Source organism: Aphanomyces astaci (genome assembly GCF_000520075.1).
Source record: "Aphanomyces astaci strain APO3 unplaced genomic scaffold supercont1.65, whole genome shotgun sequence".
NCBI lineage: Eukaryota > Oomycota > Saprolegniomycetes > Saprolegniales > Verrucalvaceae > Aphanomyces > Aphanomyces astaci.
This window is the reverse complement of record NW_009798328.1, coordinates 49,216-70,372: the sequence shown is the minus strand read 5'-3', so window position 1 is coordinate 70,372 and position 21,157 is coordinate 49,216. Positions and strand designations below refer to the sequence as shown.

The 21,157-nt window shown below is 46.3% G+C and overlaps 4 protein-coding genes across 4 annotated transcripts; 3 read left to right on the top strand and 1 right to left on the bottom strand.

Moving 5' to 3' along the window:
- The first annotated feature begins 3,316 nt into the window (after positions 1 to 3,316).
- H257_15013 (hypothetical protein) lies at positions 3,317 to 4,769 on the top strand. The gene is made up of 2 exons (XM_009842984.1): positions 3,317 to 4,181; positions 4,254 to 4,769. The coding sequence occupies exons 1-2, from the start codon at positions 3,344 to 3,346 to the stop codon at positions 4,628 to 4,630; spliced, it is 1,215 nt and encodes a 404-aa protein (XP_009841286.1). The 5' UTR covers positions 3,317 to 3,343; the 3' UTR covers positions 4,631 to 4,769.
- An 8,214-nt stretch (positions 4,770 to 12,983) lies between these two features.
- Positions 12,984 to 15,005, bottom strand: H257_15012 (hypothetical protein; the record flags this gene model as incomplete). The annotated part of the gene is made up of 1 exon (XM_009842983.1): positions 12,984 to 15,005. One exon carries the CDS (start codon positions 15,003 to 15,005, stop codon positions 12,984 to 12,986), a length of 2,022 nt encoding a protein of 673 aa, XP_009841285.1.
- A 3,011-nt stretch (positions 15,006 to 18,016) lies between these two features.
- H257_15011 (hypothetical protein) lies at positions 18,017 to 20,035 on the top strand (the record flags this gene model as incomplete). Its single annotated transcript, XM_009842982.1, has 1 exon — positions 18,017 to 20,035. The coding sequence occupies one exon, from the start codon at positions 18,017 to 18,019 to the stop codon at positions 20,033 to 20,035; it is 2,019 nt and encodes a 672-aa protein (XP_009841284.1).
- A 447-nt stretch (positions 20,036 to 20,482) lies between these two features.
- On the top strand, positions 20,483 to 20,887 carry H257_15010 (hypothetical protein). The gene has a single exon (XM_009842981.1). The coding sequence runs from the start codon at positions 20,518 to 20,520 to the stop codon at positions 20,767 to 20,769; it is 252 nt and encodes an 83-aa protein (XP_009841283.1). The 5' UTR covers positions 20,483 to 20,517; the 3' UTR covers positions 20,770 to 20,887.
- Positions 20,888 to 21,157: the final 270 nt, after the last annotated feature.

Genomic DNA, 21,157 nt, shown 5'->3' with positions numbered 1-21,157 from the left:
TTGGCCTTCTTCGCATGTTTCGTAATGCGGCGCCCTTGGTCGTCTTCTTCACGGCCACGCTTCGAACCATAGCTGTTTCTTTGTTGATTGACCATGTCCGCATCATGCGTTCGGTCTAGCTGTTCGCGTAGGATATCTGCAAAGGCCACCAGATCGTTCGCTGGCACGGTCTTCATTTGCTCTTCGACTCTGTCGAGTAGGTAGCTGGATGTGACACGCGCTGCTACCACCTTGACGAACGTTCTCAGCATAGTTGAGTCCTTGAGTTGTTGACGTAAGCCATTTTCGTCGATGCCGTCATCAACCCGCTCCATAAATGACACCAGGCGACTGGTCACGTCTCCATGAGGGTCGACACTCAACGTCCGACAGTAGTTTTGCATGTCTGACTTGGTGGGTGTCCACTTGGTCGCTGGTTGTCCGACGATTTCCATGATGCGGTCACGGTAGTCATCCTAGTTGTTCCACAGGCGCTCGCCAAACATAGGTGCATGTAGCCTTCAGGAGGCTTCGGTCAGTGGAATGGATCCACCCCACTGCACGCTGACGCCACTCGCCACCCATGCGTTGCGCATTCGCCCGTAGCTTGTCCTCATATGTCTTTGTGTTGTTTCCCACGCCAGTGCCAACACAAACAACCAAATGGGGGAGTGCCGACTCCCTGCAAACCACACACTTGATTGACTTGACGTTAGCACGACGTTGCAGAACCAAGAGTGAGATTCTGGCAGTTGGCTGGGACAGGTGTTCTGTTTTCTACGTCCTAGTAATACTATGTCTTTTCGTGTCGGTTCGCCAAGGGTCGGCACCCGGTGGCCTCGGTTGAGGACCACCTGTGTCATGGCGCGAGTTGGCAGTGTTGGGAGTGATCAGAGGAAGTGCGGCGGTAGGAAAGGTAGCACAAGGGCCCAAAGTATCCGCCGTAGGACAGATCACTCGAGCACATGATGGGAAAACCAAAAATGAAATTATGGAGAACAAGCTAGTTCTACAGGCACAAACCGTGCAAGAGTTGAACACTGATTGGCGAGAACCAAAGGTCATTTCCGTAATGATCGGCCGTGATCACTGAGCTTAGACAGAAAATATCATGTCACTGAGTTGACCGTGATGAGAGAATACTGACGACGGGATGACGCGGAACGCGTCACGTCACGGCTTCGGTGAGGGGGAACTCTCAGAGTGTATGATCATGGACTGATGGAGGGGAAAAGGTTCTGAAGCTGTGGAGGGCGACGAAAAGCCGTGACTAAGGGGCGAGCGAAAATTCCCATCTTGACAGGCTCATCTTTGATAACATTCGCTGTCACGACGCGAAAGTCATGGATAAATTAATCATGAATGTTCCTGCTTAAATTGCGACATTATTTTTCATATCAAATGTAGCGTAAGCTTCGCTATCTTCAGCTGGACATTTGTTGAGTCGGCTTACGAGACAGCGTTAGCTCTGCTTTCACTTGTGCTTTGATCACATTTACCCTATTGCACGAAATAATCACCCGGAATCCGATTATTTCATGGTTGACCCACGACACAAATGAACTCACGTCCACATTGCTTGGTTGGAAATCATCCAAGATGTGTGCGGGGTGCTCTTGTCTCCCGGTATTTACCGGTATCCACTGAATCCTTCAATCAGTCTCCTGCTGCAATCTATATTTTGCTCGAACAGGCTCCAACTTAAGAAAACATGGTGTGATCACATACATACATAACAATAGCGTACATAATTGTACACAAAATATGGAGATCAAATAAACGAGTTGTCGCTTCGTAATGACTCAAGAGCCTGGCCTCTTGTGGGAGATGTTTTAGTTTTTATTCTGAAATTCCGATAGTCAAAGTCGTTTCCATCATGTATTGCCAAAATCGCTCTGGACAAGGATCTGTGAAACCCCGAAAACCGCTAAAGGCAGACCTTGCTTCAAAAATAGGTCGGTTGGTACCTCCAAAGTTCAGGATTACGAAATTGCGTTTCATCGAGGAATAATGATCTATTTCAAGCCATCTATCTGTTCCGAAACCAAACCAAAGTCAGCTTACTGGTGAGTAAAACCCAGTCGCTTGATTTCCCCATACGGTATCTATATCGGGCCACGTCATCAATGTGCAAACGCAAGGGCCTTCGCCATATGAGTACGCTGAATACTCTTAAAGTCAATAGGTTTTTTATTTAATCACATGGTTTTATTGTATAAACTTATACTACGTCGTACGACAATAGTGTACCTAACCCTATGTGTATCAATGAGTTTTCGCGGAAACAAGTAAACTTGCCGAAGTGGGCCTACGATCTATGGTCAATATTTCTGCAGCAACACTGTTCGCGATAACATCCTTCTTGTTTATCCATTCACATAATAATTATCCCTTCCGGTTTATCAATTCACATAATAATTACCCCTTCCGGCGCATTGCCATATAAAGTGAAAAGTCATTTTTCAGTGTTGCATTTGCGTTTCTGCTGCCAAGGCGCAAAACGAAATAAAAGGACTTCACAGTCAATATAGTTAGGTCGAGCTTTATCGTATCCGAGTACATACTGTATGTACATGCATTGTTTTCCCTTTCCTTTTGGCAAAACTAAAGCTACAAGGTTGCTGGTTCTACGGAGTAGATGGAGATAGTACAACGTTAACGCCACCAGTCGCTCCGCAGTTTGTAGCGTCTAATATGTTCGTTGTAAAGTTCTATGCATCATTCGAATACTAGTACACAGAAACGTACAAAATCACTAGTTAACTACTACTTGTAATGGTAAATACATTGAAAATATACAAATTTAACTACAAGTAGCTAGCTATTAATAACTAGATCAAACACTATGCAACACTATTAATACTTTCACTCATTTCGTTTATGCCAATATTTGAACTGCTCGCTACTACCACGAAGTGACGACCTTCGATTCGAACTAACGTTACACGCGAAAAGGTGGATTCCATCAAGTGGAGTGTAGTTGTTAGTACTTGTATGAGACTATACTATACTACTAAGCGTAGTCTCGACTGTCAAGGTACGGCCAACATGACAACCGCCCACTACCCACCATATTTAGGTCGTGTAACAAACTACTCTCCATCTTATCGGGGTTGGTTCTTTTGTACTTCGAAGTACTCAATTGCATTTGGCGCGATGTTTGGAATTTGAATTTGGTTCGAGTTTGTTTAAACGTGTACGTTATTTGCTTTTTCGTTTAACGCAATTGCACTGAGCCAGAAATCCTCGCCGTGGATTGGTCGATTTCTCCGCGCGAAACATTCCGCCAATCAGAACGTTTCTCCAGTGTCTGGCGGGGTTCTGCCTCATTTGCGTACGTTTGCTCTCCCCACGATAAAGCAGCATGAAGCACAACTTTGACCTGGGCGACACCGTGGAAGACGTGTCGGCACCGAAGAAAGCGGCTAAGGGCATCAAGTCTCCTTCATCTGCCAAGGGAACCCCGAAGAAGGATGACAAGAAGTCTCCTGCCAAGGCAAAGGCCAAGAAGGTCACCACCGGCACATCGACTCGCAACAAGCGCTCGCGCGTCCCGACCAACTTCTACCTCGTGCAGTCATCTGTCGAAGCCTCCAACGATCGGCAGCGCAAGGAAACCATTGACTTGGCGTCCGATGAAGACGATGACCAAGACGAGGATGGAAGCGATGGCGAGGAACGTACCCGACCGGCGGCGAAGAAACAATCTTCCAAGTCGTCCAAGCATGACAGCGACGACGATGACGACGACGGCAGCGACGAGGACGAGGATGCCCGACCTGCCCCGAAGAACCAAAAACGATCTGCCAAGTCGTCCAAGCACGAGAGCGACGACGACGCACAAGATGACGACGAAGATGGCATCGAAGTGGTGGATGCCCCTGCGACCAAGCGCCAGCGCGTGTCGGCCCGTACGAGTCCATTCCAGGTGACAAAAGAACCTCGATCGTCCAAACCCGCCAAGAAGGACATCCCTGCCAAGAAAGCAGTCGCCGTCACCAAAAAGGCAAGTGTTCCCGCCGTCCCCTTGTCCACCAAGTCGAAGGTGGACACGAAATCAGCTAAGTCCGTGCCGGCAAAGAAGGAAGCAGTGCCACCATCTTCCAAGACGGCGGCGACCTCTTCCTTGAAGAAGACGTCGGTTTCCGGTTCTTCCGTCGATTCCGTGCGCCCCCCCGTTGGTCGGCCGTCGTCGTCTTCCGGTAGGCAAAACCATCCATCTATCATACGTACGAGTTGACCTTCCTTGTATATCTTTGTTATATGTGTGACAGGGTTGTCGGAAGCGACGGTAGTAGCCAACACCAAGCAAAACAAGATCTTGGCGGGCGAAATCAAAGCGCTCACGAATGCCATCAACAGCGGCACGATCTTGATCTCGACGCTGTGGGAACAGTACCAGGAAGTGATGCAGAAGGACATGGAGCTCCGAGAAGCGGCGCTCCGATTCGCCCAGACCCAGCAGCTTAAACCTGTCGACCAATCGCCCAACGAGGACAGCCATGATGACGTGGCAGCGCCACTGCATCCAACCCCGGAAGAAGTCCAAAACGAAGAAACGGCCGCCGCCGCCGCCGTGGCCGCAGCGCTAGCCGTCGAAGAAGAGCAAAAGGAAGACGACAGCACGGGCGCCAACCCGTTGCTGCTTTAGTCAGTGTGTTCATTGGTGAGGAATAATTGTCGACACCATATATATATATGTGACAACCAAAAAAATGCACCAATTTCAAACGAAACCAACTTGTCCAATAATAATTATTAATCCAAACTAGTCTTCTTTTTAAGCTCGGTTGAAAAGTGTCTTTTTCACATGACGTCGTTTTTAAAATGAAATCTGATTAGCGAACTTTTCAAGTCGATACAACAAGTTAAATTCGAAATTGGAGACGGGTGCTCGAACCAAATCGGCACACAATCAAAGATCGACCAATCAAAACTCAGATCACGAATCAAGTAGCCAATCAACTTATCCACGTATTCCACATCGAAATAGTGTGTGGATGAAACTAGTGTGACAATGGACGATTTTTTCTTACAAAAGTCACCAAGTTACAACGAATTGATGGATAGATTTGGCAAATCAGCACAAAAGGTCAAATTCGGGGTAAAAGCACAATAATATTATCCGATAGATTTCAACTCGGGCGAGCGACGTGCAGTACATACATAGTGCATCCTACACGTATAGTATAGGAAATTGCGCATTTCACCCAAATTTGGACTTAAGTCATTTCGCCAATTGCATTCGAATCCATTTGATCCAATTTAAGCGTGTACAAGCTATACTACACAAAACTTAGTATATACTACGTAGTATACTACAGTATGGAGGGCAATGTACCAGAATGTGATTTGATTGGCTTTGGCGGTTCTTTAATCCATTCTCCTAAGACATTTGATTCTGCTGAGGGCTCCAGTTTCGAATCAATTTGACAATATGGACAGAGAGAGTTTGGTAAGAAAGTCAGTTAATTCCGAGACACAGTCGATGGTTAGTACTACGTAGCACCGCCTGTTCCATGACATAACACAATTTTCGATTACGCTTTAAATTGTATACCGCTTACGCTTTGGGCGCTGTCTCCTCGTGTGTTCATCGTTTACTTCTTCTAATGTTAACGGTATTACTACAATGTAGTGCAGTAACAAGCTCCGCACTGAAATGTTTGTTAGATTTACCACTTACGTACAATTTTTATCTGTTTATAAAGGTACACCGTTGACAGTAATAGTACCGACTGGACTAATTTTCGACCTCGTCACCAGACCTACGGCACATCTATTTATGCGGACCGCACCAACTTTGAATATTGAGCATTAGTAAGGATTCATATCTTGATTTTGTATGAGGGATTTGTCATGATAAGTCGCATCACAAATCAGCTTTGATGTAAACAGTCATAAGTGTAGGTTGCTAATGTTACACTACATTTGATGGCTTTCTATGACTACCAGAACAATTGGGCATCGTGGCATACACCCCAAACACCCAACATTTCACGAAATTGGTCTGCACTACAGTAATCACCAACCACAAATTCTCGAATTCCATCACACATGTATTAGTGAGAACCGCACTAATTCTGAATCCACACTAATTCTCAATCTTTACTAATTACGGTCAACGGTGTACTGAAATTTTTACTGTATGACCTATTTTGTCCTAAATCTATATATATGGATAATTCTACTACATATCAGATATAGCTATATAAAAATTATGAGGAAACACAATGAAAACCAATCATCATTCCTGGCAGTTTTTGTCAGATAACGTAGATTTCCAATTTAAGAGCATCCCCACCGGTGCGACTGTAAACGCTATTATACAGTTCTATCCGGATTATTTACAGTTTTGACAACCCCACCGGGCGACTGTAAAATACAGGAAACTGTAAAATTTTACCGCGAGACGGCAAATCGGCCAGATTTACAGTCGCGACTGTAAAATACAGTTTTGACGAATTAGCCAATAGCATGCTATCAATGGATGATTTTGTCCAATCATGTGCGTTTTGTAGTCAACAATCAGTCCGTGGCTCCAACTTCACGACCGACGAAGACTGCCAGCTTGTTCGGTCATGGATCAACATCTCTCAAGATGCGTCCAAGGATAGTACTCATCACGTATCACCACACCGTCCATGATTCGTTCAAACAGCGGTCTGGCCATTCGAAAACGACGGCGAAACTTGGCTTCGCCGTAGATTGGATTGGGACCAAAGTAGTAGGTAAATCCGAGCCTGCGCAGTCTCGCTATCTCGTGGTAGGTTTGGCTGGAGGTTGGCAGTAGAGCCTTTAGGGCGCGCAGAATACTGATGAAATCCAAGAATCTCCCAAGCTTGATCCATGCCATCATCGTCGTCCTCCCACACCATCATGCCTTCACACAAACGTGCGTCACTTCCGGATAAAAACATTATTCGGATGTTTTACCGCTGGGGTTGACGAAAATCAAAATACAGGAACTGTAAAACGGTATTTTACAGTCTGATTATACAGTCGCACTGGTGGGGATGCCCTAGGAGACATATTTTCGAGTCGCTGTCGGGAAATGGTAGCAGCTCGACACTGAGGAATGGGTTTCGACTTCTGAAAACTGATAATTGAACAGGAAACGCAGGTCTTTCCAACAAGCACTGAAACATCTATTTTCACAGTATCTATCATGTCCTAATATCCCATTTTCTAAGCAGAAACACATCAAAAGTAGGCGACAGTTTAAGGGACATATTTTAAGTTTGATCGTAGTATTGATCCATGCATTTTTTTTGTGGTTAGGGTATAATATTCTGTCAGGTACATATGCAATCTCAACAGGTTATGTATTTATAGAGCCAATTAGTTAATTGATTTATATAAAACACATGGGATCATGAAGAACATTTATTTAAAGAGGTAATTCTACACAAATTTCAAGGTGGGTGATTGGCTGAATCCGATGTCCCTTAAATTGTCCCATGTCTCTTAAATTGGAAATCTACGTTAAATATATTCCTGATAGTTTTTGTGTATAACTTCAAGGGTATTCTAATTAGGGCTTTCTAATGAGTAAAATCAGGTTCCCAATGAAATTCTCTATTTCGAAGTATACCTATAGTCCGGGCAATAACCTATTTTGGCAGAGGTACACTTGTTAAAAGCGAAAAAAAGCCAAATCAGTAAATCATTTCCATACGGAGGTTGTACTTCGTACTACTGTACAGGTAGTCCTGCTGTAGTGAAGCTAACGTAAGCAATCATTGACTTGCCGAATTTTGATTATGTTTGTTTGGAGCATATTTCATGCAGTATTTAGGGCCTGTTCCAAGTAGATATTTTTAGCAAAATGAAAAATTGGTTCCAAGTACAGTTTCCTACCTTTTTACCTCGTTTTGTGCGATTTTTTACGCAACTCTCTATACCAAAAATAGAGAAAGAGGTCTAAATCGTGAAAAAATAAGAGGTAAGTCGATTTTGATTGGCTCATGCTATTTCTGAAAACTAATTTGAACTCCCCCTTACAACCAGCTGCATTTTTATAATCTTTACAGTTAGTCCCTTTGCTGTTAGTTCGATTCACCTAGAAGGCAATTAAAATGTTTGGAATTTAAGTAATATAATTGTAAATACGGCCATTCCAAACAGTGAATCATTGATCTGCCGAAATGTAGATTTGATTTAAGTACTGGGAATGCCTAGAGCAAACAATACACATATCTATTTATATAGTTACTATTCGTCTATAAAGAAATTACATTATAAGACCATCTCCACCGCGGCGACAGTATACTTATTTGGCGCTAAAATTAAACTTCGGTTTTCCGGCATAAGCATTTGTTGTACCCGGTACAATATCGGATAAATGTTATCCGAGAAATTTAATACTTACATTTACTGTCGACCGTAAACGAGAAAATTTAGTGTCGCATTGTACTACTATTAATAGTACGTACTCTGATTACTGTTATGTTGACTGCGCCACACTTCAATTCGTACATCCGTTTACTGGTACAGTACATGAAGTACTATTAATAATAACGTTAGCTGTTTTTGTTTTTGCTTTTTTTTGTGATTTCATTTTTCTAGTGATTCGATTGGCTATTCCAAAACAAAATCAATTCCATTGGCCAAATGAGTGCACCTTAAACTGTACCGTGCACCATAAACTGACCAACTACGTTAATATACTGGTAGGATTTACGCTAGTAAGCTATATCAATACCAGCCCCACGAGAAAATATTCCGTCCGAAACCTAAAAAATGTCACATAATTTAATCAAGATAAAATCGCCGTCAGGATAATCTTGCATAATTTAATCAAGATGAAAATTGAGTTCAATATAATCCATCATCTTTTATCAAGATCATATATTCGGTCAAAAACTGAATAGTCAAAATATGTCTTTGAGGGACAATTCAAATATGTGAATTATCGGTTAACGGGATGTTACATGAAATCGATTCGCACCAGTTGCGAATTCTCATTGAGGGCCACAATGAGGAGTTCGCCGCGCCTTGAGCGTTCTCTGTATCTGCGTGGGGGTGCGCGGCCATTCGCAGCGTAGTGGAGGTAAGCTTGCTTCTGATTATCGGGAGGGTTCAGCGCATTGCCGGGGTTTAGCGTTAGCGAACCATCGGCGATGCGCCAAACTCCGGAAAATGAAAACTACACTTAACTAATGTAGGTTCCAGGGCGTCGGGATTCCGAGGTTTCAATGCTCTACGTGGGGCACGTTCTTGCGTTCACAGTTGGATTAGTTCGAGGTACTCAAGTGATATTTCATGCGCGAGGCGCCATTCCTAATTCCTGCCAACACACTAGCGCAGCGGCCTGTTTGATTAATTACAACTGTGATTACTAGCTGTAAACTATGCTCATAAATAGTGCATAGAATTATTTGACACATTTTGACAGTTATGTTGAACTTGATTTAAGTATGAATGGATTATTATGACCCATTTTGACGGTTTCATTTTGTACTTGATTAACAGTCTGTAAGCATCTCCACCGCATCCCCAAATATTTTTCCCATAACCCAGGACTTCGATTGTACCGTTACTTAATGTTGCAGTACGGATATTTTGGGGATTATCCGGGTGATTCTGTCTTCATTTGCCTCCGATATCCCAATAATTTGCACTTTTTGGGATATCCGAGGCAAATGGGGACAAAATCACCCTGATAAGTACCCAAATTCTGCGTAGTATCCGTAACTATGAGGTACAACTGTAGTAATGATCTTTAGGGATGGCGAGTTGGGATGCGGTGGAGATGCTCTTAGAGCATCTCCACCGCAGCTGTAAAGTATTATGTATGTGCAGAATCGTCGAAATCAAAAACAACGTACATCGTCCGAAATCTCTACCCCAACGCAGAGGAGACTGCGAATATATAATAACGTTAACTAGAGGCATATATGTCACTGGGATCGGAGCGTTTGAACTCGTCAGATGCCGCTGAAGCATCTTCGTTGTTGCCTGTCGGCGTCGGGCATTACAACATTTCCGCAAATTCGTTGTTTCTGGAGCGGGCATAGTTAGGGCCTGTTTGGTAACCTGAAATATTATACTTGTAAAGGATTTATGCTATAATATAGCCCGTCTGGTACTCTGATATATTGTAATGGTAGGATTTATTAATACGCTATTATTAATAATATTAAGCATCCCAGCCCCACGACACTAGTCTGCAGACAATTGTCTGCCGATGCCTAAAACATGTCACATAGTTTATAATCAAGCTAAAAATCGAGGTCAAGGTACGTTGGAGCATCTCCAACGGTGGTTTGCACGTTGCAGCCACATCAAAGGTGCCGACCAGACGACCGACTCCTTTTGGGCCAACGTAGGTCCGGTTCAAATACCGTCAAGTGCTGATGACGTTCCACGATTGGGTTGATGAATGAGCGCCATGTCGAGAAGCGGACTGGACTCGACATGGTCCGTGATGGCCTCGGCACCCGTGGATTCGTCTGGGCGAGCAGAGAAGACGTGGTCTATCAGTTGGGAGGGAGATCGAGATCTCGGATCGACGTGAGCGACTGGGGACAATCCAAATGGTAAGGCAGCATTGTAGACGGCAGTCTCGTGAACGAAGTCGGAAGCCGGCAGGGCCAGACAAGTCGGCGAAGAAGAGTCAAAGCGCGATCTCGGCTGGTCCAGTACTAAAATGGTTTCGTAGTTTTCAGGAGAAGCTTGTCTCGCCACAATCAACTGGGTATATTTGTTCGATAGGTGTGATTATCTTCAAATTCGACCGTCCTTCCCCAGAGGTCGCTAGCTAGACCTTCGCTAGATTTTTGTGACCCGTCACAAAAATGGACTTCAGCGTTAAGCTGGACGGTGCGAGTCGTCACTACATGCGTAGATTCTGTCAAGACTGGTACACCATGGGTGTGGGTACACTTGAGCCAAATGATAAAATTGTTTTGGTCGCCGACTTCACGCAATAGGTCAGTAGCGGTAACTCCTCAGGCGTAGGACTTGACGAGGAGTACGAATCGTTAGAGTCCAAGCGCGCAATCGGAGCGGGACAAGAGACTGGGTCAGCGTCTCGTCGTCGTTACCCTCGGTCAACATGGACTCGTCTGACGTTTTTTCGTCGGAGCTAGCTTCAGCCATATCGTCTGTGTATACAAGCTCTTGACACGAACTTCGGGGCTCAATAGATAGATCACTTTCGTATCAGCGGCCTCGTCTGAGACTTTGGCCCTTTGCTTCGTTTCTCCAAGTCTTGCTGCGCGGGCTAGATGGAGTGGTGTTGGATTCGGTAGTTGATGTCTCACTTCAACTGTTTCTGGACAGGGGTGTCATGAGCAGGTTAAGGCTGACGTTTTCAGGCTTCATCAGAGCTGCTGCTAAGGAGTACTTCGTCTTCAGCTACGCTCACGAGGTCAAGTGTCGTATCGGTGGGGACTGAGACGGCAGAGGCGATATCCGTGTCGTCTGCGATTCCTTGGACGGGAGGTGGATCAAGAGGCCTTCGCTCATCCAGGTGTGCTGGATTTCTTGGTTTGGCAGGAGAGATATCCTGCTTCTCCACCATTTTTGTGACGTTCGTAAGGGTTAGACGCACGAAATTTACGAAGGTCCGGAGGTTCGGACTTCAGGACCGGATACTCTCGGCTTGCCCAAGAAGAACACAACAAGAAAGGAGTAGATCCGATGTTAGGCAAATGTTAAAGTGAACTATCGAAAAGCTAGCTATGGCTGACGACCTTTGGGGAAAGGTCGTAAAGAATAGAAGCAAGACGGCCGAATTCGAAGGTCGTTGGTCCATCGAATAGTATACTTTTGTGGTGGCAGTTCCACGATGTGGTATAGTAGTACAAGCCCACGCTCCAGCTCTGTCACAACCTTTTCTCCAGTAGCCCTGTAACATGGGACTCCGTCCTACCCCCGGTGAGTATATACGATGCTAAATCTCACTGCATCGCTAACCACTGAGATGCAATTAACCCCTAATAAGAGGTGAGGTGGTCTAAGCATACAAAGTTCCTTATAAATCTCATTGAAACAGTATTTCGGGTCAAAACAACAGTGGAACTGTTTTAATGAGGGAATTGTACACATGAAAGTCGTCGATGGCAAGAAGCGAACTGGAGAGTTCAACTTCGGGGCTGAGCAACGCTTCGTCTAGACGACTTAACATTCTCTCGCATGTCTGAGTTTGAAGTCAAGCCCGCTCTCGACGAGTTGACGTACCACCTGACGGGCGGACTATCGTTCGCCACATCATGCTATTCTCGGCTAGTGAAGTTTAAACTCACTGGTTCTTGGCACGGGCAAGCATGCGTGCGAATCCTTTGCGCGTCGGCATCTTCATGTAGGAAGTGTCCATCGTGTTGGCAATGCTCTTGTCAGACCCGGAAACAACACCACGACTGTGTCACTTCCACAACCTCGTCGCCGTTTGTTGAAACGTTGTCTACTATCCCTTCCCTTTCATACATGACAACCTTGACTCTTTGGTCGTCATTTCTGAATCATTAACTCATTGTAAATTCGGCGATTTCTGATCCAAAATGTCCAAGGGCATTTGAAAAGTGTAAATATGGCAATCTGGTCATTTGTCGAGCGATCACCGTCAAGCAAATCAGATTTCATCTTAAAAACGACATTTCACCATAGCTAAACGCAAATACACTTTTTGACCCTTACAAACGCGAGCTTAAAAATCTACTTTAATGAGAAGAGTAGATTGGATCCGGAAAATTTACAGTTTTGACAGCCCCACAGGGCGACTGGAACTGGTGCCGAACAGGACCTATACATATCAATCCCAACCTTCGAGACACGATGTCATGCGCGCACCAAACCCGTCGAGTAGTTGACTTTATCTCAAGTTCATGACCCAACGACTAACTAGGCGAATCCAAGGGTGATCTCACATACTATACATTATTAGTTTTGGTGTGCGCCGCACGTGAAAGTAACACACTTCTACCCAAGACAACGTTTTCTTAGTTTATTCTTACCGGTACAAATGCAGAACGCTACACATATTTTCGTATCAATCAACCCTATTCCCACAACAAGCACTTCTTGGACGGGTTCAAGTTCGAGTCGATGGGGCACTGGAACACTCGGGCAAACTCGGCGTTGTTTTGTAACGCTCCTGTCACGCGGTACCGACCGAGCGGGTGCTCCCTGCTCAAACTCAGGCTGACGGACGCATCCGTGTTCTTGGTGCACCAGGATTGGGCGTACGACAAGTAGAACAACTTGTCGCCTGCTTCTACTGTGTACTGGGACGGGAACTCCTTCAAGTATTCGTGGTACGCGCGGAAACTGGTCTTGAGCCCCCCGTTGTCCGCAATGTTTTCATCCAAAGAGATCTTGCCGCTGACGTTGCCCAACACAGCACTAGTCACATCGCTCTTGACGACAAAGTTGTCGTACTGGTCCCTAATGCACTGGGCTTTCTTCTCGAACGCAGTTCTGGTGGCGTTCGACCACCACTGTTTCAAGTTGCCATCGCCATCGTATCTGCGGCCATCGTTGTCGAACCCGTGGGTAATTTCGTGTCCGATGACCATCCCGATGGCACCAAAGTTCTGGGCGGCGTCAAACTGGGCGTCAAAAAATGGTTTTTGCAAAATGCCGGCCGGGAGCATAATTTTGTTCTCTTCGTCGATGAAGTATGCGGTCGCCTTATGGGGGGGCTTGTCGAACTTGTGCCTGTCCACAGGTTGACCGTTCAGTTTTAAGTTGGTGTCGACGTTCACTTGAGACACCTTCCACCGGTTGTTCAAATACGACTTCGAGTCAAACGTCAGCGTGGGGTACAGCTGCGGCTTCTCCGGGCCACCCAACAAGTGTACAAGCTTGGACAGCTTCGTTTGCGCGTTGGCGCGGGTCGAGTTGTCCAACCAGTCGGCGGTGGCAATGCTAGTGGAGAAGGACGACCTCAAGGCCTTGACCAGTTCGTCGGCCGTCTTGGCCGTATCAGCCGACCACACCTCGTCTAAGTAGTACTGGCCCACGAACTCACCCAAGGTCTTGCGCGTCTCAGACAAGCAGAACTTTTCACGAGAAGGTTCCACGTCTTCGCTATGGAAGTTCTTGTCGAAGAAGTTCCAGTTGGCCGTGCGGAATTCAGGGGTCAAGTAGTTCGACGAGTCATGGATGAGCTTGTACTCCACGATGATGCGGAGGTTGTCCAGCGTCGTGTTCTTCAATAACTCTTCGGTCTTGTCAAAGTACGTCAAGTCCTTAAACCCCACCCAGTCGTTCGACCCACCGTACTCGTCGCGGACGTTAAAGCCGTTGGCCTTGAGCCACGAGCCGACGAGCAGCGGGTACTTCTGGTCCAGTTGGTAGTACGTAAACGCAGTATACGGAGACACAACGGCCTCTATCTCCTCGAGCTCGATAAGGTCAACATTGGCCTGAGTGTGCTCGAAACGCGTGATCACCGGCACGGCAGCGGCCACTTCCTCAGCAGTGTAGCCAGCTAGCTGCAACACCGACGCAATGTACACCTCGTACAGGGGTTCGACGTACTTCCACTGGGAGGTGTAGTAAGGTAAGTGAGGCAGCAGCAGGGGTGTTCGGTAACCGAAGAGGGCGTTCTTGGTCAAGTCGTTGTCGTCAGCTTTGGACTTAATGTCCACGAAGGCCGGGATGCCATTCTTGGCCAATTTGGCAGCCACGATAAGGAGGTCCAACTTGGTGCTGGCCGACCGAATGGCTTTGAACGAGTCCTCCAGCGGAGTCAGGCCGAGCGACGATAGGGTAGCCGTATCCAAACAGGAGTTGTAAAACTCACCAAACTTACCAAGCTTGGTCTTGTTGTCAGAGAAAATCTTCGTCAATACGGCGTCGTTTTGGATGCCTATCTTATGGAACGACGTATCGATTAAGGATTCACCCGGGGGTATCACAGCATCCTTGTACCACGCGCCACACGCATACTGGTAGAAGTCGTCGCAGGGGTTGATGGAGTAGTCGATGAGCTTGGTCACAGACTCGGGGAGTTCTGTGACGGATCCAGCCGTAGCGACAGCGGCCAACACGCTGAGGGAGATGAGGACTTTGACCATCGTAGAGTGAAAAGGAAAATGAAGTTGGCCAAAAATGTCAACCATTGAAGCGAAGACCACGCGTGCAAGTGGTTCAACGCAACCAACCGAGAATACCATTGACCAATGTGCATCCATCAATCCACTCTCGATGAGACATTGAAGTTGACATGTGGAATAGAGAACTCCCCTTTGTCAGGAATTACTTAGTACTACGTAGTACTTAAGCAGAAGCTCCAGTCGTATGGTGCCCCCTGCATCTATAAACTACCCATTGGCCAATTCCAACTGTCCTTCAAATTTCGTTATCAGAAAAATTCAATCATATTGATACTACTGTTCTACCGTAGTACTCGTAATAGGGTGCAGTACTCCGGCCTACAAGTCCATCCTCTTGAAGTTGGCATGTGGACTAGAGTAGTATTAATACTACTGTAGTATTAATACTACAGTAATAGACGTTTGGTCATATACTACGTTTTTAATTAGTGATGCATTTTTATTCTGCGTATGGTTAATTGAGTTTGGATTATCATTTTTAAGACATTCCCCTGCGAGAACCGATACTAGAACCACATGTTATGGAACTGCTTAGGCAATTGTAACGCGCCTGCTGGACCAGGGGCGTTGTGAAATCTTCGGTTTTTACTTCGCTCAACGCTTTATACCTCGTGCTTCGACCGATCTTCTTCGAAGTTCGGTCCTCGTCTTCGTACGCAGCCCTTGTTATCCGGATTCCCCAGGGGAGGGACGGATAAATCCTTGCGGAAATAATCCGGGGAAGCCGGGGAATTATTCTGTGTATGGATACAGTAGTTTGGCTACATGATGACAAAGTGAGTGAATCGTCATTAAATAAATCGATATTTATCGCTCAAATGACTATTAATACTACTAACGCTAGAAGCAGACTGACCAAATGCTTCGTGACTGAGCTACGGGTGAATAAACTGTATCATAGGAGTACTGATTTCCCTCCCGGTTTAGAACGACCAAGTTTGAATGATTTGCACAGTATATTAAATTTTGTGGTTGTAAATTTGTTGGTGATGTCGTTAGATTCAGATATAGAGACTTGGTCTTGAATGGAAGAGTCAATTAATTCTACAGTGTATGATAAATTGAGTTTTGGATTATCATTAGTCAATTATATATGAGTTTCACTATACAACCGTGAATAATTAAATAAAAATTTCGGCTTTATTATATTGACTTGTTCTTTATAGCTTGGAGTGACCATGATTTAAGGTTATTCTATTTTCATGGTCAATCATATGGCACTTCTATTTCCGTCCTTCAACGATTTTGAAATCGCACTTCTATTTCCGTCCGGAGCTAGTAGGTAGGTACTTCGAGTAAGTACTCCATATAAAACGTGACAGTTGGAATTGGTCAATGGGTACTTAGAAGTAGTTTATAGATGGAGGGCAGGCACCATACGACTGGAACTAATTCCTAACGAAGGCCAATCACAACAAGTGCATGGGTCTACGAGTATTCCCTTCCACATTCCGACTTCAATGTCTCATCGAGATGGGTTGGTGGATGCAGACAGACTCCTTGGTCAAGGATACATTAAGTCTCAAAACCAGTAGATGGCTGTGTTACTGTATACCAGCAATATTTACAATTTGACCATGTCACATCGTCAAAATAGTGTGTATAATTTGGTATTTGCAGCATGCAAAAAATACCGCCATCTATTTGATCAGTTCCAAGAATTTCAGTCAAAACACATTTGCTTCGTAAAAGGTCGAGTTACTGATCATAAACTGAGACACTAATAACAACTAAACTGTGTGACAAATTCAACTTTACTGTTACAGTAATGTCAAAATACACAAGTCACTACTGGTTAATTGAGTTTGGATTATCATTTCTAAGACACTCCTCCGCGAGGGCCGACACTAGAACCACATGTTGTGGAACCGCTTCGCCAATTGTAACGCGCCTGCTCCACCAGGGGCGGTGTGTAATCTTCGGTTTTTACTTCGCTCAACGCTTCATACCTCGGTGCTTCGACCGATCTTCTTCGAAGTTCGGTCCTCGTCTTCGTACGCGGCCCTTGTTATCCGGATTCCCCAGGGGAGGGACGACAAGTCAACTCCGGTACTACACCTACTGTACGGAAAACGCATGATGCGGAAGGCGTCCATTGCAGCTCGATCTTGACGGTTCATGCGGTACGTCGTTGAGCTTCTACCTTCTTCCGCTTCTTTTCGTTGGCCATCCTTTGGTAGCGAACCATGACGAGGCCATAAATGCCTCGTCTTCACGGTGCAATGGCATGAGGGACAAATGGAAATTTGTCAAAGCAAAATTCGTTCGTTGAATACTTCAATGTGTTTAAACAGCATTGCCAAACTTAATCTCTCTAAGTAGTACATCTTACCCCACATTCGCTCTGCCTCTATTCAAAATGAATTGATTTGAGGCAATTCCGTGATTCTTTTCATTTTGCACAAGTATGCGTTCGATGAACCAATTGCACTTATAGATACTGTAGTGTTCCAAAGGTTTAGTACCGAGACGTCAACGCACTTCATCGAAGCTTTCAATCCTTGCATCACTGGAGTCTTGGGGTGGTCTACCAACACGACGAGTTCACAAATCGATCGTACTTCATAATCGCGATGTCTTAGGAGGCAATTACAAGCCTTTCCTAGCACAAACAAGTGCGAGATTGAGGCATATAATTTTGGCCAACGTAAATCGTCATGACAATGTTAGCCTAATCAGCAACAACGTGAATTCTTCTACTTTCCACTCAAAACATTTGTTATCATAACATTACTTCAAGTCAGCCATCAAGCCTTTGATCAGGAACTCGATATTTCATCATGCGACATGATGCATAGGAAATACCATGGCATAAAAACATTTCCAATTGGTTGCTGAGCAAGTGGATAGGTACTGTTCCAAAGGATTATTATTCGTCATGGTTGATTGCGTTGACAGACTTGCACGCGTGCGTGGTCTTCGTTTCAATGGTTGACATTTTTGGCCAACTTCATTTTCCTTTTCGCTCTACGATGGTCAAAGTCCTCATCTCCCTCAGCGTGTTCGGCGCTGCCGCTACGGCTGGCTCCGTCACGGAACTCCCCGAGTCTGTGACGAAGCTCATCGACTACTCCGTCAACCCCTGCGACGACTTTTACCAATATGCGTGTGGTGCGTGGCACAAGGATGCTGTGATACCCCCCGACGAATCCCAAATCGATACGTCGTTCTACGAGATCTCCGAGCAAAACGTAGCCCTAGTGGAGAAGTTTATCACTGACAATACGACCAAGCTTGGTAAGTTTTACCACTCATGTTTGGACACGGCTACGCTATCGTCGCTCGGCGTGACTCCGCTGGAGGACTCGTTCAAAGCCATTCGGTCGGCCGACACCACGTTGGACCTCCTCATTGTGGCTGGTGAATTGGCCAAGAACGGAATCCCTGCCTTCGTGGACATCGTCTCCAGACCTGACGAGAACGACTCGACCAAGAACGCCCTCTTCGGTATCCGAGCCCCTCTGCCGCTGGATCGCTGGTACTACACCACCCCTTCCGAGTGGGAGTTCGTCGAAGCCGAGTACAAGGTGTACATTGCGTCGGTGTTGCAGCTAGCTGGCTACACTGCTGAGCAAGTGGCGGCTGCCGTGCCGGTGATCATCCGTTTCGAGCAAAATCTGGCCGGTGTCGCCCTCAGGGAGCTCAAGGAGATGGAGGCCGCTGTGTCTCGCTATACTGCATTTACGTTCAGCCAACTGGACCAGAAATACCCGCTGCTTGTCGGCTCGTGGCTCAAGGCCCATGGCTTCGACATCTACGACCAGTCGGGTGGTTCAAACGACTGGGTAGGGTTTACGGACTTGAGCTACTTAGACGACACCGAAGAGTTGTTGAAGAACACGCCGCTGGACAACCTCCGCACCATCGTGGAGTACAAGTTCATCCACGCCTCGTCAAAACACTTGAACCCTGAATTCCGCACGGCCAACTGGAACTTGTTTGGCAAGAAGATCAATGGTGAAAGCGATGAACCTTCTCAAAAATTGTTCTGCTTCACTGAGACGCACTCCATCTTGGGGGATCTCTTGGGCCAGTACTTCTTAGACGCGGTGTGGTCGGCTGATGCAGCCAAGACGGCTGACGATCTGGTGAAGGCCTTGAGGTCGTCCTTCTCCACTAGCATTGCCACCTCCGACTGGTTGGACAACTCGACCCGCGCCAATGCGCAAACGAAGCTGTCCAAGCTTGTACACTTGTTGGGTGGCCCGGAAAAGCCACAGCTGTACCCCACGCTGACGTTGGACTTGAAGTCGTATTTGAACAACCGGTGGAAGGTGTCTCAAGTGAACATCGACACCAACTTAAAGCTGAACGGCCAACCTGTGAACACGCGCAAGTTCGACCAGTTCACCTATGAGGTGAACGCGTTCTACATCGTCGACACGAATCGAATTTTGCTTCCGGCCGGCGTTTTGCAAAAACCATTCTTTGACGGCCAGTTTGACGCCGCCCAGAACTTTGGTGCCATTGGGACGCTCATCGGACACGAAATCACCCACGGGTTCGACAACCACGGCCGTAAATTCGATGGCGACGGCAAGTACAACGAGTGGTGGTCGAACGACGCAACCATCACTGCGTTCGAGACGAAATCCGGGTGCATTAGCGACCAATACTCCAAATTTGTCATCAAGAGCGATTTGACTGGCGATGTGTTGGGCAAATACACCGTCCTGTTCTCTTTGGGTGAAATCATTGCGGACAACGGGGGTCTCAAGACCAGTTTCCGCGCATACCACGAGTACTTGAAGGAGTTTCCGTCCCAGTACACGGAAGAAGTAGGGGACAAGTTATTCTACTTGTCGTTCGCCCAATCCTGGTGCTCCAAGACCACAGATGCTCGCCTCCTTGGGAATGCGTGGAAGAAGCACCCGCCCAATCGGATCCGCGTGACAGGGGCGTTGCAAAACGACGCTGAGTTCGCCCGTGTATTCCAGTGCCCCACCGACTCGAACTTGAACCCGTCCAACAAGTGCTTGTTGTGGGAATAGGGTTGATGGATACGAAAATACTGTATGTAGGGTTGTGTATGTGCAAGGAAAAACTAAGAAAACAATGTACAGTATTGGTTGAAGTGTGTTGCTTTTCATGTGCGACGCACACAAAAACTAAGAATGTATATCTGAGATCACCCTCGGAATTTGCCTAATTACAACTGTACTGTAGTTGTTGGGTCATGAACTTAGATAAATTCAACTACTCGACGACATTGGTTTTGTAACACGTTAAGGTTCGGATTGATGATATACTATATATATATAAGCCCTGTTCGGGCAGCAGTGACAGTCGCCCTGTGGGATTGTCAAAACTGTAAATTGCCCTGATAGAACTGTAAAATAGCGTTTACAGGCGCACCGGTGGATCCTAGCCGAAGAAGTAACACCTCCGGAACCCAAACAATCGATCAAGTACAGACTCGACACGGGCTACGGACACTCGCGGTGGTTCCCGTGCTGATCCACGCGTACCCGCAATGGATCAAAGGCGGGTAGGGTTCACAGGCGTCGACGTATTCTTCGTTATCTCTGGCTACCTCATCTCGGACATCCTCTTCAAGGAAAACGCCAGAGGCTCATTCACGTACGCCGACTTTTACTCGCGCCGCATCTTCCCTGCGCTGCTGATCGTGCTCATGTTCACGCTGGTCGTGGGCTGCGTGTGGCTGCTGGACAAGGCGGTCCAGTCCATGGCCATCACCCTCGTGCCCGGGACGCTCTTTGTGTGACGGTCGTAGGGGTTTAGACGCACAAAAGTTACGAAGGTCCGGAGGTTCGGACTTCAGGACCGGATACTCTCGGCTTGGCCAAGAAGAACACAGCAAGAAAGGAGTAGATCCAATGTTAGGCAAATGTAAAAGTGAACTATCTAAAAGCTAGCTAAAGCTGACGACCTTTGGGGAAAGGTCCTGTAGAATAAAAGGCAGGACGGTCAAATTCGAAGGTAGTCGGCCCGTCGAATAATATACCTTTGCGATGGTAATACCACGATGCGGTATAGTAGTACAAGCCCATGCTCCAGCTCCGTCACAAGTCCCGCGGCGAAGATTCGACCCTCTCGTCGAATTAGAAATGAATCGACGGAGTTGGGTAGGTGGTGTCGGGTAGGTCAAAAAT